A 13,615-nucleotide genomic window follows, 5' to 3' on the forward strand; every position below is an offset into this window, starting at 1 on the left:
CTAATACACGTTCTGCGCGTAAAACAAGTTGTACTCAATACTTCGAGAGTGTTTTTCTTAGCAAGTACAATAAAGCAGAACTATTCAATGTGTCGATACAGAGCCATGCTGTTGTTTACAGTTTTACAGTTCAACTATTAATAAAATATCTACAATGATGTGAATCTTACTACAAAATTCTGGGGGATTTGGTTTGTCTCTTTTCTACTTAGGGTAAAAGACCGCCCCTAAATATTTCAAACATGGCCACATGGGGCAGCACATGAAAGCGTTTTCTTAACTTTGACATGCCTTCAAAAGCTGGTGGTGCAGTCTGTTGCCCCTTCACACCATCCATCCAGGGATTGTAGGGGTGTACGCGCTTGAAAGGCATTTTCTGATACTGTCGCCCTCTAGCCCCTTCGAGGAAAGGTCGGATAGCGGGCAGGAAGGCGGAACAGGTCGATTGCGTCATAGTACTCCAGCATGGCTCTTCCAGGAAAGAAAGTGTTGTAAGGTAAGAAACGCCTTGATCGACATCTGCAGGAGACTGGTTGTGAACGCAATTCTTTTTGTCGCTCCTTAGAAATTGCCCACTCGCCTTATTTCAGGCAGTGACGGGAAAAAGGGGGGTTGAGATTCTCCCACAATCACCATGGGGTGTGCCAATGTAAACATACAGTTTGTGTTTTCGTTGGGAAGGTTTATTTAATGCAGTTTTATATTGCGCGAACTTTACCCAAAGGTGTCAGAGCGCTTTACAATAGAACCAAGTAAGTTACACAAGGAGATGTACACACTAACATGGTTAGGGAGTGTTAAAGGTGCCAGTGAGAAGCAAACCACTAGTCTCATTCTAATTTTAGATTTCCCTAAATCTACCACTCCCAGACGTCTCTCTTTTGACCAGAACTTGAAATAAAACCAGGGCTTTATGTGAGTCGGGTCACAGACCAGGCAGTAATGAAAACATGACCCCGAAACGGGTCCCTATCGGGCCCTATATATTCATGTCCCTAGCGTTCCAGGATAAATACTGATCGACCTCTAAACAATCACTGTAAAAACCGTTCACTGGAAAAACATCAGCATTTCTACATTTCCCAATCTTACTTAATCTAATATGTTCTAAAATGTTTGCGTTTTTTCAAGGATGGTGTGTTTCTGTAATATTTTTTCGAGTATCCTATTACTCTTGCATAGTACATCCTGCGAACTGAGTGGCTTCAGGTGTCTATGTGAATTCTGGTTATGGGTGAGTGTCTATTATGGGACACGATTGAGACCACTGGGGTTGAGGTTTAAGGTAGTGCAAGTTTCCCATAGTATATATCAGTGGGTCTTAAAGGTGTTCGGAACACATGCTCATCCAAACCCTGGAACTCTCAGCAGGGCGAACAGATCAACAGTCTCTTGTGGTAGTTATCATTCTGAGTAAAGTCCAAAGGTGTGGTTAAGTGAAGGAGATGCAGGAAAGCACATCCAGGAGAGAGTGAGAAGAGAGTGTTGATGAGGAAAGAGATGAGGTGTGAGATATGCAGATGGAGGATTTCAGAAAGATGTAGGGAGAAAGGGATTTTTAACAGAATGAAAGACTGCAGACGGAAGTGCTATGAAATATAAGAACAGGAGTGATTGAGAGACTCCGAAGAACACACTACGTCTTCGGCAGACCTTTAGTACTATTTAATTCACAGTTAGACATTTTCAGATTTGGAACATTTTCAATTCTAATTATTCACAACAAAATTGTTGTTACTCCTTTATCTGATACAGCCAAAAATAATTGTTTAAGCCTTTTTAGAGATTCCCCATAACCCCCCGTTTTACTTATTCCACTTAAAGCCCTGGATAAAACTGCTGTTCAATATGTTGGTGAGGTGAGCACATACCATATACACCTGTGTGTTGCAGATTCCATTGCCAGTGACGTGAGATACTGAGGCGGGGGAAGCCAACAAATTAAAGGAGATAGCCAAATCAAGGGTCTGATTTGGCTAGAGAGCCCTTGCACCAGGTGAGCTCTGAAAATAGTTGACATGTTAATCATGCAACACAGATCATGTAAAAATATGATACAGACTTTTCAAAATATTGTATTTCTTTAACACAGAGAAGTGTTTCTCTTTAGAATATCAGAATATATCACTACATTAAGAAGTACTTACTAAAAGTGATTGTTTTATAACTTGAACTTAGAAATATTCCTACCCCGCCCTGTGACAATGCCATTAGTGAACTAAGGAGCAAGCTGTCATGTGCAACATTATAGTCTATTAAATCAAACACCAGAGGGTTTGGTACAGTGCACTTCCCAAATCCATGCTTTTGAATGTGATAATGAAGATAAAGGAGAAACAGTGAAATAAAAAAATTGTCTAGGCTCACAAAATTTAGTTAAACTGGGAAGCAGGGATTGAGCTCTTGTTTTTTGGTTTTACTTCATGTAATTCAGCCCCTAAATGGGTATCTCCTTCTCCCTCTTATTAAAAAAAAAAAAAAAATAATCTTTTTTTACATCAATTGTTAATGCTTTATCTTTAGTTCTTGATGCATGACATTAGAGCTTGTGTGGCTGGCAGTGGCCTAGTCTTGGCTCGTTTTGAGCTCAAATATTCCAGAGGACCTAGAGCTGAATGAGATAGTTCAGAGGATAAAATGATACATTGACGTTTGTCACCTACAGGTATCATGGAGGGGTCAAAATGCCTGAAAACAATGGTATCTCTGATCCTGAGTATATTGGGGCCTGGGTCTCAAATGTGGCTAAATTGAAGAAATATTCTGTAACTTTTTTGGGGAATTTCATACAGATAACTGCATATAAAATATAATGCACACACCTTAATTGAAAAAATAAGTGCAAGTTAAATAAATCTGTGGGAAATGCATTCATCTGGTAGGAAAATTCATTTGCCGGCCCCCCAAAAATCATAAAATGTTACTAGACCAGCAGGTCTAGTGACTAAATCTACTCGACCTAATAATAATACTCTTGACCCATAAACTGGTTTTAAATGATGTGATCCTGAGTAAATATTGTAATTCACAGAGCCGCCATTTTCTTCATTAGAGAGCACCTTCAAATATGCAAATTTAGCATGTCTGCTATACAAAAAACTCTTTTGTTCGATTTAATACTCCTAAACGTTTGCTCCATATATAAATGAAATCTAGCCACATATAAGCAGCGGCTGGCATGACCCCGCGGGTGGGTGAAGATCGCGGAGAGGGTTGGTTCCTCCCGCGGGGGGTGGGGCGGGGGGGTGGTGGGTGGGGAGGGGGTCGCGGTTGTGGGAGGGAAAAACAAATTAAAAAATCACTTATCTTGTTGCCACCCGGTCCAGCGATGCCGCTCCTGCTCACCAGCTTCCGATTTCAGGAACAGGAAGCAGCCATCCAGGCTCCCTCCCCTAAACCATTCACAGCGCTGCAATTGCAGAGTTGTGATTGGTCTGAGCACCGTAAGGCACTAAGTCAGGGGCTGTAGGGGTGGCCCTGTTCTCCATGCAGGCTGTAATGCAGCCTGCATGGTGAAGTGGGAAAGTGCGCATGACTGGTTTGGGCGGCCTGAGAGGGCCGACCAGTCACTGTGCACTTTTAGGAGTAGCCAAACCACTCCTCCACTGTCCTGCCCTCAGAGCAGTCCCGCCCGCCCGAAAAGCAGCCAAACTGAAAGTTATTGTTTTATGTTTTTGCTTCTGCACTGCTTGAAAGCAGTGGGGCGTCGCTCCTCCGCCATAGCGGAGGAGCCTTCCCTGCCACATGTAGGATACACATGACCCCGACTTGCCTCTTAGTTCATTAACCGCATTGTCATTAGGGCGGGGGCAGGCATATTTTTAAAATCCTGTTTAAAAACGATCACTTTTAACAAATCCATTACTAAATCAGGGCTCAAAGGCAAGATTTATTCAGGGCGAGCTATTTTTAGGGAGTACTGCCCTTTCTGGCAAGCTGAAAATCCTCTAATTTCAGTCTCACAAAAAGTAAATGTAGGAAGATAAACTGACTTTTGACCCCTGCCTCTGAAAGCAGAGCAAATGTGACAAGATAACAAGATTTAAAGGCATCTTTATTGCTCACAAAGTGAAATAGCAATACAAATGTCTTTAAATCTTCTTATCTTGTCACATTTGCTGGCTTTCATGGACAGGTCAAAAGTCAGTTTGACTTCCTACATATATTTCTCTTTCTGTAACTGAAGTTAGGGGATTTTGTTAAATGAACTGTGTGACAATTGAACTGTGCAGAGCATGTTAAATGAAAGGCTAAGATGTCAGGCTTTCTTTTCTAACAAAACACTGAAATACCTAAATGAACTGTTCAAACATTTCAAATATATTTCACTAGTTATGAAGACCCATATTTGTAATTCTGTGGTGAAAAAAAATATTTTGATAGGATTAAAACAAACTTAAACAGTTTACTTGGTGATGTGCACCTTTTTAAATATTTTTGCTCAAACCCAGTTTCCAAACATTGTTTATGTGCTAATATTTGTAAAACTACATGTCAGTGGGAACGTTTTGTGGCCAATTCAATTCAAAATATGCTATCTGTACATGACAGTACACTACCACATCATGCTTTGGTAATAATATTTATGAAAAATTAATTTTAAAACATGAACTGGAAATTATTACTTCTCCTGCCCAGATGACAATGCTATTAGTGAACGAAGCGGCAAGCCAGGGATCATGTGTACCCTGTATATTTTGGCCTGATTCTTGTTATACATGGAGCAAAATGTAGTATAGTAAATAAAGAGTTTTTTTGAACAGCAGAAATAGTCAGCTTGCATATTTGAAGGTGCTCTCTTATGTGATAATAAAGAAAAAGGCGGCTCTATAACACAACATATTTGCCCAGAATCTCACAATTTGAGACCAGTTCATGGGTCAAGTACATTAGTTAGGTCAAATACATTATTAAAGTTACTAGACCTGTAGGTCTAGTAACCTTTTTCTGATTTTTCGAGCCCTGACTAAATTATAAAGTAGTAGCACACTGTAATTTGGAATCAGGAGATTTTACATTGAAATGGCCACAAATTTCACACTGACGTGATTTTACTGATACAACAATATACTGTACAAACAATGTTTGAAAATCAAGTTACTGTAAATATTTTCATTTGTACATCACCAAGTAAAGTGTTCTGATTTGTACGACTGAACCACAGTGCCTTGCGACAGATCTGCAGCCATCCACCCCAAGGCGCCTTGAGACCCGTACGGGTGAGTTGTAGCTATTATTTTGCTCCTAAAAAATGTGATTTCCTGATCTATTTTGAAATATTTGTACTATTGATTTGCAAGCTATTTAAATGCATGTGTTAGTAAAAAACGGACATCTTACAGCCTATTGTTTCACAATAATTGTCGGACAGCATACTTGACAAAAACCTCTACCTGTAGTGAGAGAAACAAAAATAAACTCAATCTTCCAAGTAGTAAAAAGACAAACTTACAGGTGGCCTCTCTCCTTGAACAGGCAGCAAATGTATCAAGATAAAAATGAGGTTCAAAGGCATCTTTATTGCTCATTCACTATCTGAATGAACAGAACACATGTTTCTTTCCAGATTATGTTCACTTACCAGAAAGGGCCAGTAGATGCTAAAAATACCTCGAACTGATAAAATCTGACTAACTATTGTGAGTGGGCGAGTAGATTTTTTGAGGCCCGAGTTGGTTAATGCAATACCTTCAGGGGAGTGTGTGTGTTTGTGTAAACAGTGTGTCACTGATTTGAATCCTGGTTGGTGCACTTGCCAATAGAGGGATGTGTATTTATAGTGTAACACGGTCCAATTCACCAATAGAATGCACTTTTAATATGTTAGTCATTAATTTAAAATTGAGGTGGAGGAAACCAATTAACAGGGGGAGCCGAGGATCGGCTCTGGCACTGAGAGATTGTGGACTAATTGAGTTGTGAAAATATTTGGGATGTACAAAGATCATGTTAGAATATGATATGATGTCCTCAAAATGAAAAAATTTATCTTTTTGTTTTTTAAGTTGTGGAAGTGTTTCACCTGGTACATCAGATTATTTGAGAAGTATTTATTAAAAGAGTTTTTAAACGTGAACAAAGAACCTTTCCTACCCTACTCGGATATCGATGCTTAGTGAATTAGAAGGTAAGTCAGGGGTTAGGTGTACTTAATATGTGACCCAGATTTATATTACAGATGGAGAAGCATTTGAGGCTATAAACCACAATAGAGGTTTATGTATGGCACACTTCCTGACCTTAAATATTTTAAGGTGCGCTTGTATGTGATAACGAACAAAAAAGAGGCTCAGTGAAATAAAATATTAGCCTAGGGTCACCCAGTTTTGTCAAGCAGGGAAGTAGGGATTGATCCCAGATTGACACTATGTATAACTAGTTCACTAGATAGGTTTCTGTTTCTGACATTAAAGATTAATGCTTTGTCCTCAACTCTTGGATGATGAGATGATAGCACGGGTGACCAACAAATTTACATTTTATTTTTGGTAGTTATTAGATAGTGCCAACTTTGTCCAATAACTTGAAAATGCTTACAAAGAAACACAGACTGTGTTACAGATACATTTTTCGGGACCTGGAGATTTGGTGTAATTTACTTCGTACTGAGCCAACGCTGGGATTCAAACTTTCTTCCACATGTTACCTGGTTGGCATCTGTAGCCATGTCACCTCCCGTGAAAGCTTGAATTATTTTGGGCATGTGGTTCCAAGAAGGATTCAAGCTGAGCCGGAGCCTGGCATCTGACTCTAACCTGGCTCAAGTGTTCAGTGGCTCGGACAGCCACAGTTTAAAAATGCATTACAATAAAAGAAAAGCTGCTTAAAATGTCCAAAATAGTTTAGTACTAACTGTGCGTTCAAAAGCTATAATTTTGGTAATACTAAGAATGTACCTAGTGCAAACTTTTTAAACAATATGTTTCAATAAAAAAGTGGCATTTCAGAACAAACAGTGTCATTTGTTCCTGTGAATATTCACACAGTTCTACTAATTAGAGCCTACACTAGCTCCCAAGCAGCCTTTAGCTCTGCTGATAAACCAACTGCAAGCATTTACATTTCTTTCAGGCAGCAGGGCAGCCTGGAGAGGCCACTCGTTTCTTCTTTAGCTGTCTGTCCTTTCACTGACCTCACTGTACAGGAGAACCAACTACTGCCTGTAGGAGAGTGCAATATTATGTGGCTGGGGAGCCTTACCATTTAATAGCGTCACAATACCCCAAAGATGGTCCTTTGATTAACACTAATAAATTCACAGCTCAGTCCTGGTAGAGTGGCAAAGAGCAGTCAGGCTTTACTAGAGGATCGTGTTCAGCATTTCAGAGTACCAACATAGACAATAAGTAATTAGCACGACTCAAGATAAATCCTACACCAATTTATAGCAAGCATTGGCAAAGCCAATCGGTCTTGCCTGTGGGAAAGCTATTGGCTTTGGCAATTGGATGGGGGTGGAAAGTAGGACGGTAAAAAAAGCTATATGAAACAACCAGCACAGCTCTTTTTTTCCTACTGTCTGTTGGGAGGTGGGAAGAAGAAACAAGGACGGGCGGTAAGGGGGGAGAAGTAACAGTGACTGGCATTTGGGGGGGGAATGAGACGGGCGGTTGGGGGTAGAAGAAACCGTGATGGGCGAGTGGGGGAAAAGAGACGGGGCAGTTGGGGGGGATGAGAAACAGGGATGGAATGGGTGGTGGGAGAAGAAACATGGAGGGGCTGTCAGGAGGGAGATGGGACGGGTGAGTGGGGGGAGAAGAAACAGATGGGGGAGAGGAAACAGGTTGGAGGGAAAAGAAGCAACATGGACAGGACTTGGGTGTGGAAAAAGAAGCAACATGGATGGGGCTGAGGGATAAGCACATGGACGGGGGCTGGGAGAAGAAGCGACATGGACAAGGGGCAGGGAGGAGGTGGAGAACAAAGAAATAATGTTTCAATCACAGTACCTTAATAAATTAAAGCAATATGTACTTGGTCTGTGCTCCTACAGAAAGAAGAGAAAGTGTAGACAGGTCATGCTGCCCAATAAGAAGGCATCAAATGGGAGTGACACTCAAGCCCAATAATGGCAAACAGTGGGCAGGCTCCATGCCCTTTATTTTACACACTATCTCTTGCCAGCAAGAGCTAATGCGCTAGTACACATGCACTTATGCAGACGAGACCCAAAAAGACATGAGGCGGGCCGCATCACAACATTTCTTCTTGGCAGCTGCATGATTTGCTGTCAGACGTAATGCTCCAGTGAATACTGCACCAGGCTCTGTGGTTTTGGCAACTTCTATGATAGTGTTTAGAAATGCCTGAAAACAATATGCTTTTGTTTGGCAATTTACTTGTCTCTTTGTGCTGTAAACCGTTGTCTTACTCCATTGTCGTGCATTTTATTGCCCTTCTTCAAGAAGTATTAATTAGCTCCAGTTTAAACTACAGATGTTAATACACTTCATAATAAAGTAACCCGAAGTGCATTGAGGAACTATTGCCTTTGAACCATAACGGCGATGGAAATGCTGTTCACACAGGGCAACAAATGCTCTCCAGGTACAAAATATTTTAAAGAAACTTTGGAAAACTGTGTAGTGCGCCCCTTGCTAGTGTGGATTGCTGTCCTACCACACAAGCAATCAAAAACGTGTTTACATATTCAAGGGGAGCACCTTTCTATCAATATTTATCAAGCAGTTGCACGTTTGAAAAGATGAACCTATTGCACAATTACTTGAGTTCGATAATCGGAAATTCATACATTTTGTAATTCAAGAATGTGATTTTATTTTGTGTATCCCTAGTGTTTTCTGATATTTGAAAACGCTTCATCAGGACAAGCAAAGATCCAAATTTATTCTAAAATAAAAAATACTAATACAATCATCATACACAAATGGGATTATTGCTATGCAAATGATATCGTGGCTGCATTATAATGGGTCCTTAATTATGAATGAACCATAATTATGTAGCCACGTCATGAGTCCTATTGATAGAAAGCAGTAACCCCAAGGGTGTAAACCGATTATTTCAATGAAGAACAATACTTTTGATTATTAGAACACAAGGCAGCTTTGACGGAAATCGTGGGAAAAAGTATTGAAACTTTAACTGTGCATAAAGTGATATTGAGCAATGCGATGTATACATGTATAAAGTGCACAATGTTCCTACATCACCTTGCCCAATATCACTTCATGCACAGTTGAAAAAAATGTCAGTATTGTTTCTCAGGATTTATTTCTGCCAACGCTGCTTTGAAGGGGTAGTAATATCCTGTATATGTATTGTAAATGCATTTATATAGCACTTACTACCCCTGACGAGGTGTCAAAGCGGTTTTTCGTCGAGTAGCATACTACTCCGGAACCCATAAAAGATTAGTGGTGAATTAGTATAGTGAAAATATTAAAGTAATGTGAGTGGTGGATATATTAGTCAGTTATGTGGATTGAGAAAGGATAGTGGAGGGATAGAAGAGGGAAAAAGGTTTGCATTTATTTATAGGGCTTGCTACAGCTGATGGGGTGTTGAAGTGCTTTTTTGGCGAGTAGCACGCTTCTCTGTAACCCATAGAGTGTTAGTGGTGAGTTAGTATAGTGACATATGAAATTAATCTTCGTGGTGGACATGTTAGTCTGTTATTTGGATCGAGAAGGATTTACATTGTATTTATTTATTTATTTAGCTCATAGCAGTAGGAGGAGGCTTGGTATGAGTAATGATGCAGCCTTGTCAAGTGTCACACATCAAGGTTTACAGTGGCACATTTTGAAGACATTTCCGCATATCCACTGGTCTTAAGCTTTGTCACACTAATCAACGGAGGACAGCCAACAACAGGTCTCAAGAAAGTAAGTGTTGGTTCATGTAATCATGTTCTGATCATTGTGGCCCTGCTCTTCCTGCCAGCATCAATCCTTGCTTTCTGACCTTCCGTGCACCAGTCAGTTTTACCAGAAAAAATGCCAGTCATCCTTGAGTCGTGTGCATGTAAACGCAATCCCTGGTACCCGCCCAGTAGCGCCTGTGCGCCATCCTGATAACTTCAGTAAGATCATGTGGGTTTTCGTCTCTGAGCTGCTCAGGCCACTGTGAGCACTGAGCCTTTTGCTCTGTATGACACTAAGTTTCAGCCAACTCATTCAACAGGGTTTCCTTCTACAACTCTGGCTATAATCAGCTGCCATCTACCCATGGTAGATGAATTTCTTCAGCTGAACAGCAGAAAAGGTATTCATGTCAATGACTCTATAAATTAACTCTGTACAGTGTTCCATTACATGTTTTGTACTGTTTTATGTGCGTTTTCATAGTGCCCCATTTTTTTGTTTCCTTATCTTAAAAAATGGTCTCGGAAGGTCAGCATGGCTGGCTACCTGTCGAACGATACGCAACTGCCAGCCGCAACAATCCTTTAATCAGAGGGCGTGGCCATCAGTAGTACAGCAGATGCAGTGGCATCAGTGCCCAGAGGCCTGAGGGACCCATTGAACCTTGATTATTGTTGTAGTTGACTACCGAACCAGAGGTCAGGGGGCTTATGATGAAAAACAAAGGCTGTGTATTCTGCAGATCAGGTTTATAGAGAAAAACTATGTGGCTCAGCGAGTTAGCCACTGGCATCTGGTGTGATCTGTTGCATGTTTTGAACTTGCAATGCAAAGGCAGATCAGCCTCTCATCCTTTTAAGGTTTGAAGTACTGGGTTTTTCAGAACCGGTACTGATCCGGTAACCCAGCGGTGCCAGGGATAACACCCTATGACTTCGGGTCCTTCCTGTTTCAGACTACAGAAACACAGAGTCTTCTAGGTGAAATCAAAGATCGAATTTATTGGCTGCAACCAAGTAACCGGTATCCTAGAAGTACAACACGGTGTATATTCTCAGGAGACTGCTCAATCTTACAAAGCCAGCCTGCTCTTTTTATACAAAATATTGCGCTTTAGGCAAACATTCTTAAGTTTACAGTTGACCATTCACATATTTTCACTACAAAGAAAAAGCAGAGTCATGATGACAATCCCACATTTCAGTTTGTTCAGCCCACAATCAATTACCCGGCAAGGCCCAGTATTTTCATCAGATATCGACGGACCCCCAATAAAAACGGGCACCTCCTCCTCATAAAGCAAGTCATAAAGTAGGAAACAGGGACAGGTGTGTGCGAGATTAGGCGTGGTTTGTGTGCGATGAAAAGGTTTATGGCACGTTGTGCCTTGATGCTATCTTGACCGGCCACTGGGAGAGGAACTGCCCACAGGTTTGGCCTGGGGCAGTGGAGTCAGATTGCCCAGGTCGCAGAGAAGTCATGAAAGGTGTACGTGTCCTTCAGGACCGTGTTTGGCCTTTATCATTGACCTATGTGAGGGCAACTCACAAAATGGCTGCCGTACACAAAATGGAACCCAAGGGTTCAGGACGAAAATGACGATTTCAGGGTGAAATCGTTACTCGAATATGACGAAAATGCTTGTGCATAGTATACTGGCCATTTTCGGTCTGCTGATATCAAAATCGTCATGATACGAAGATGTTTATGACACAGGTCCAAAATTTTCAGTACCACAGGTTGGTTAATCATATACCATTAAGTTGTGTAATAATACCACTGGTTATTAATAGCATTGTATAAACAATATTCTAGTGTTTCTTTTCTATCAAGGTAGAGCAAAAGTTGTGGTCTTTTTGTGAACTGAAGGAAAAGTTACATTGCCTCTATTGCTGTGCCTCGGAAAAACCCATTTTGTTTAACAGTCTACAGCAGTCTGAGATCTCAAGGACCTCTGCATCTGGTAATATTAGATCATCAGCTCCAATTTTGTTTGTATTATGATGCTTATAATTTAATGTATTTCTTTAGTATTTGCTTGCAGAATAAAAAGTCAAAATCAGGACTGGATACATATGGCAAACTGACTTCTCAGGGTAGTGTGGCAAGAGAAAGGGGGCAATCTTTTGCTAAGTTCTCAAGTTTTCCATGTCCATGTTTGAGCAGCTAATCCCGTCTGGGTTCTCTGCTTGCACAATTGTACAGGAAGTCCTGAGTTGATAATGTGATACACAGGACTCCAAATACCAGAATGTAAAAAACATCCTGGCCTGGGTGAGCTACTAGTGTATGGGCCTGGGAAGCTTGAGAGTTTTGTGATCTTCGCTTACTTTATTGGAAGCATCAGGCCATAAGGTAGCTTGAATACAGCCTAGATAACCTCTTGAAAAATATATTTTCTGCTTTGTTCTTCTCACATGCCTGACAAACGTGTGAGAAACCGCAGGAGGAAGACAGATGAAGCTATACCGATGACTTTGAAAGGCTGTAGGGGCTATTCTGTCACTGTCTGACCTGCCAGAACCCAGATGGTCAAGTTCTGCTACTATAGCTGCCCTCCGTTCTTCCCCTTTGTTTATCTTTGACAGGCTTCATCAACCGACACACTCCCATCCACATATAAATGTAAATGGCTGCTTTCTGAGAGACAGTAATCACGAGTAATACTATGCTCCCACACTAGTGGGAGCCTGCGAGATTTAAATGCATTAATAAAGTTAGGCTGAGTCAACAAGAAAAAAGCAGACTGACAGCTTTGGGCCCTGCCACGAGCTTAGTTCCGATATGTCCATGTATTCATCATCACCTGTATTCAACTGCTACATGTTGTACTGGCTAAACAAACATGGAATTGAGGGATGCTCTTCTGAACATTGTTAATTTCATACCCCTCAAAAGTTCTTTGGGTGTATTGCATTTGGCTGCAGAAAAGGAAGATTAATCGTTCTGCATGGCCATAAATGGTATATTCTACTCCCAATACAATGTTACCTAAAGTGTCCCTCCTCGGGCATTGAAACTTCACACCTAAGCACACTGAAATATAGTAAAACGTCTCTGAAAGCTTAGCAGCTACGGAGACTGCACTGAGATTCGTATACACGGATGTGAAGAATACCATCATAAATCGTGCCACAGCATCAGTAAAGACAAGTAGTTAATGGGAGAGGATGTAGCGTACTGGCTAGAGCTGGCCACTTTGGAACGGGGAACCTGGTTCGAGTCTCAGACTCAACGTTCTGTGATCCTGAACAAATCGCTTAATCCTCCCTGCCTAAAAAACAAAATAATTGTCTAACATGCATCTGTAAAACATAAGTTTACATTACACAATGTGTCCAGTTTGCGCTATATGAACTGCAAAAAAAAAGATAAAGAAACGCTAATAACTGAAAGGAACAGGAAAAACAGGTAGGTGAGGAGGGGTATTGTAATGATTTCCAGGCTTGTTCCGCAATAGCGTCAGGAATCTGGAGAGTAGTCCTCAGCCTTCCCCTACGGCCTTCCGACTCTATCAGACTCTAGAGTAGCGAATGGCATGCCAGGGGAAAACAGGGAAACAAAACAAGGAAAGGCGGGGGAAATAACAGGTCTTGACTGTGGAACTTCAGTGTGAACGCTTGATGAGGAGGCAGGCTGTAAGGGAAGGAAGATGTTACTACCTATACTTGCTACAAAACAGTGTACTTGTACAATGCCTACATATATATAGATATCACCTACCACAGCTAATAGTCTGGACTTTGAGATACCACTGGTGGGTAGATTTGGTGTCCGTTCCCCGTGCA

General features: G+C 41.1%; 2 protein-coding genes across 6 annotated transcripts in view; one reads left to right on the top strand and one right to left on the bottom strand.

Annotated features, from left to right (window-relative positions):
- Positions 1–475, bottom strand: part of GUK1 (guanylate kinase 1) — a 177,865-nt gene extending 177,390 nt beyond the window's left edge. For both annotated transcript variants that reach the window (XM_078665321.1, XM_078665322.1), the window contains exon 1: positions 292–475. In XM_078665321.1, the coding sequence (XP_078521447.1) occupies positions 292–454 (163 nt within the window). In that variant the 5' untranslated portion in view covers positions 455–475. The remainder of the gene's footprint in view (positions 1–291) is intronic.
- The window catches only part of MRPL55 (mitochondrial ribosomal protein L55), a 106,810-nt gene continuing 93,540 nt past the window's right edge, over positions 346–13,615 (top strand). Inside the window, exons 1-3 of one of the 4 annotated variants that reach the window (XM_078665329.1) lie at positions 346–496; positions 1,894–1,996; positions 5,165–5,219. The gene's annotated coding sequence lies outside the window, so the exon portion shown is untranslated. Of the gene's footprint in view, positions 497–1,893; positions 1,997–5,164; positions 5,220–9,682; positions 9,849–13,615 lie in introns of all 4 variants that reach the window. The other 3 variants (XM_078665328.1, XM_078665326.1, XM_078665327.1) reach the window with 3 other exon arrangements.

This window comes from Lissotriton helveticus, chromosome 10 (genome assembly GCF_964261635.1).
Source record: "Lissotriton helveticus chromosome 10, aLisHel1.1, whole genome shotgun sequence".
NCBI classification, from domain to species: domain Eukaryota; kingdom Metazoa; phylum Chordata; class Amphibia; order Caudata; family Salamandridae; genus Lissotriton; species Lissotriton helveticus.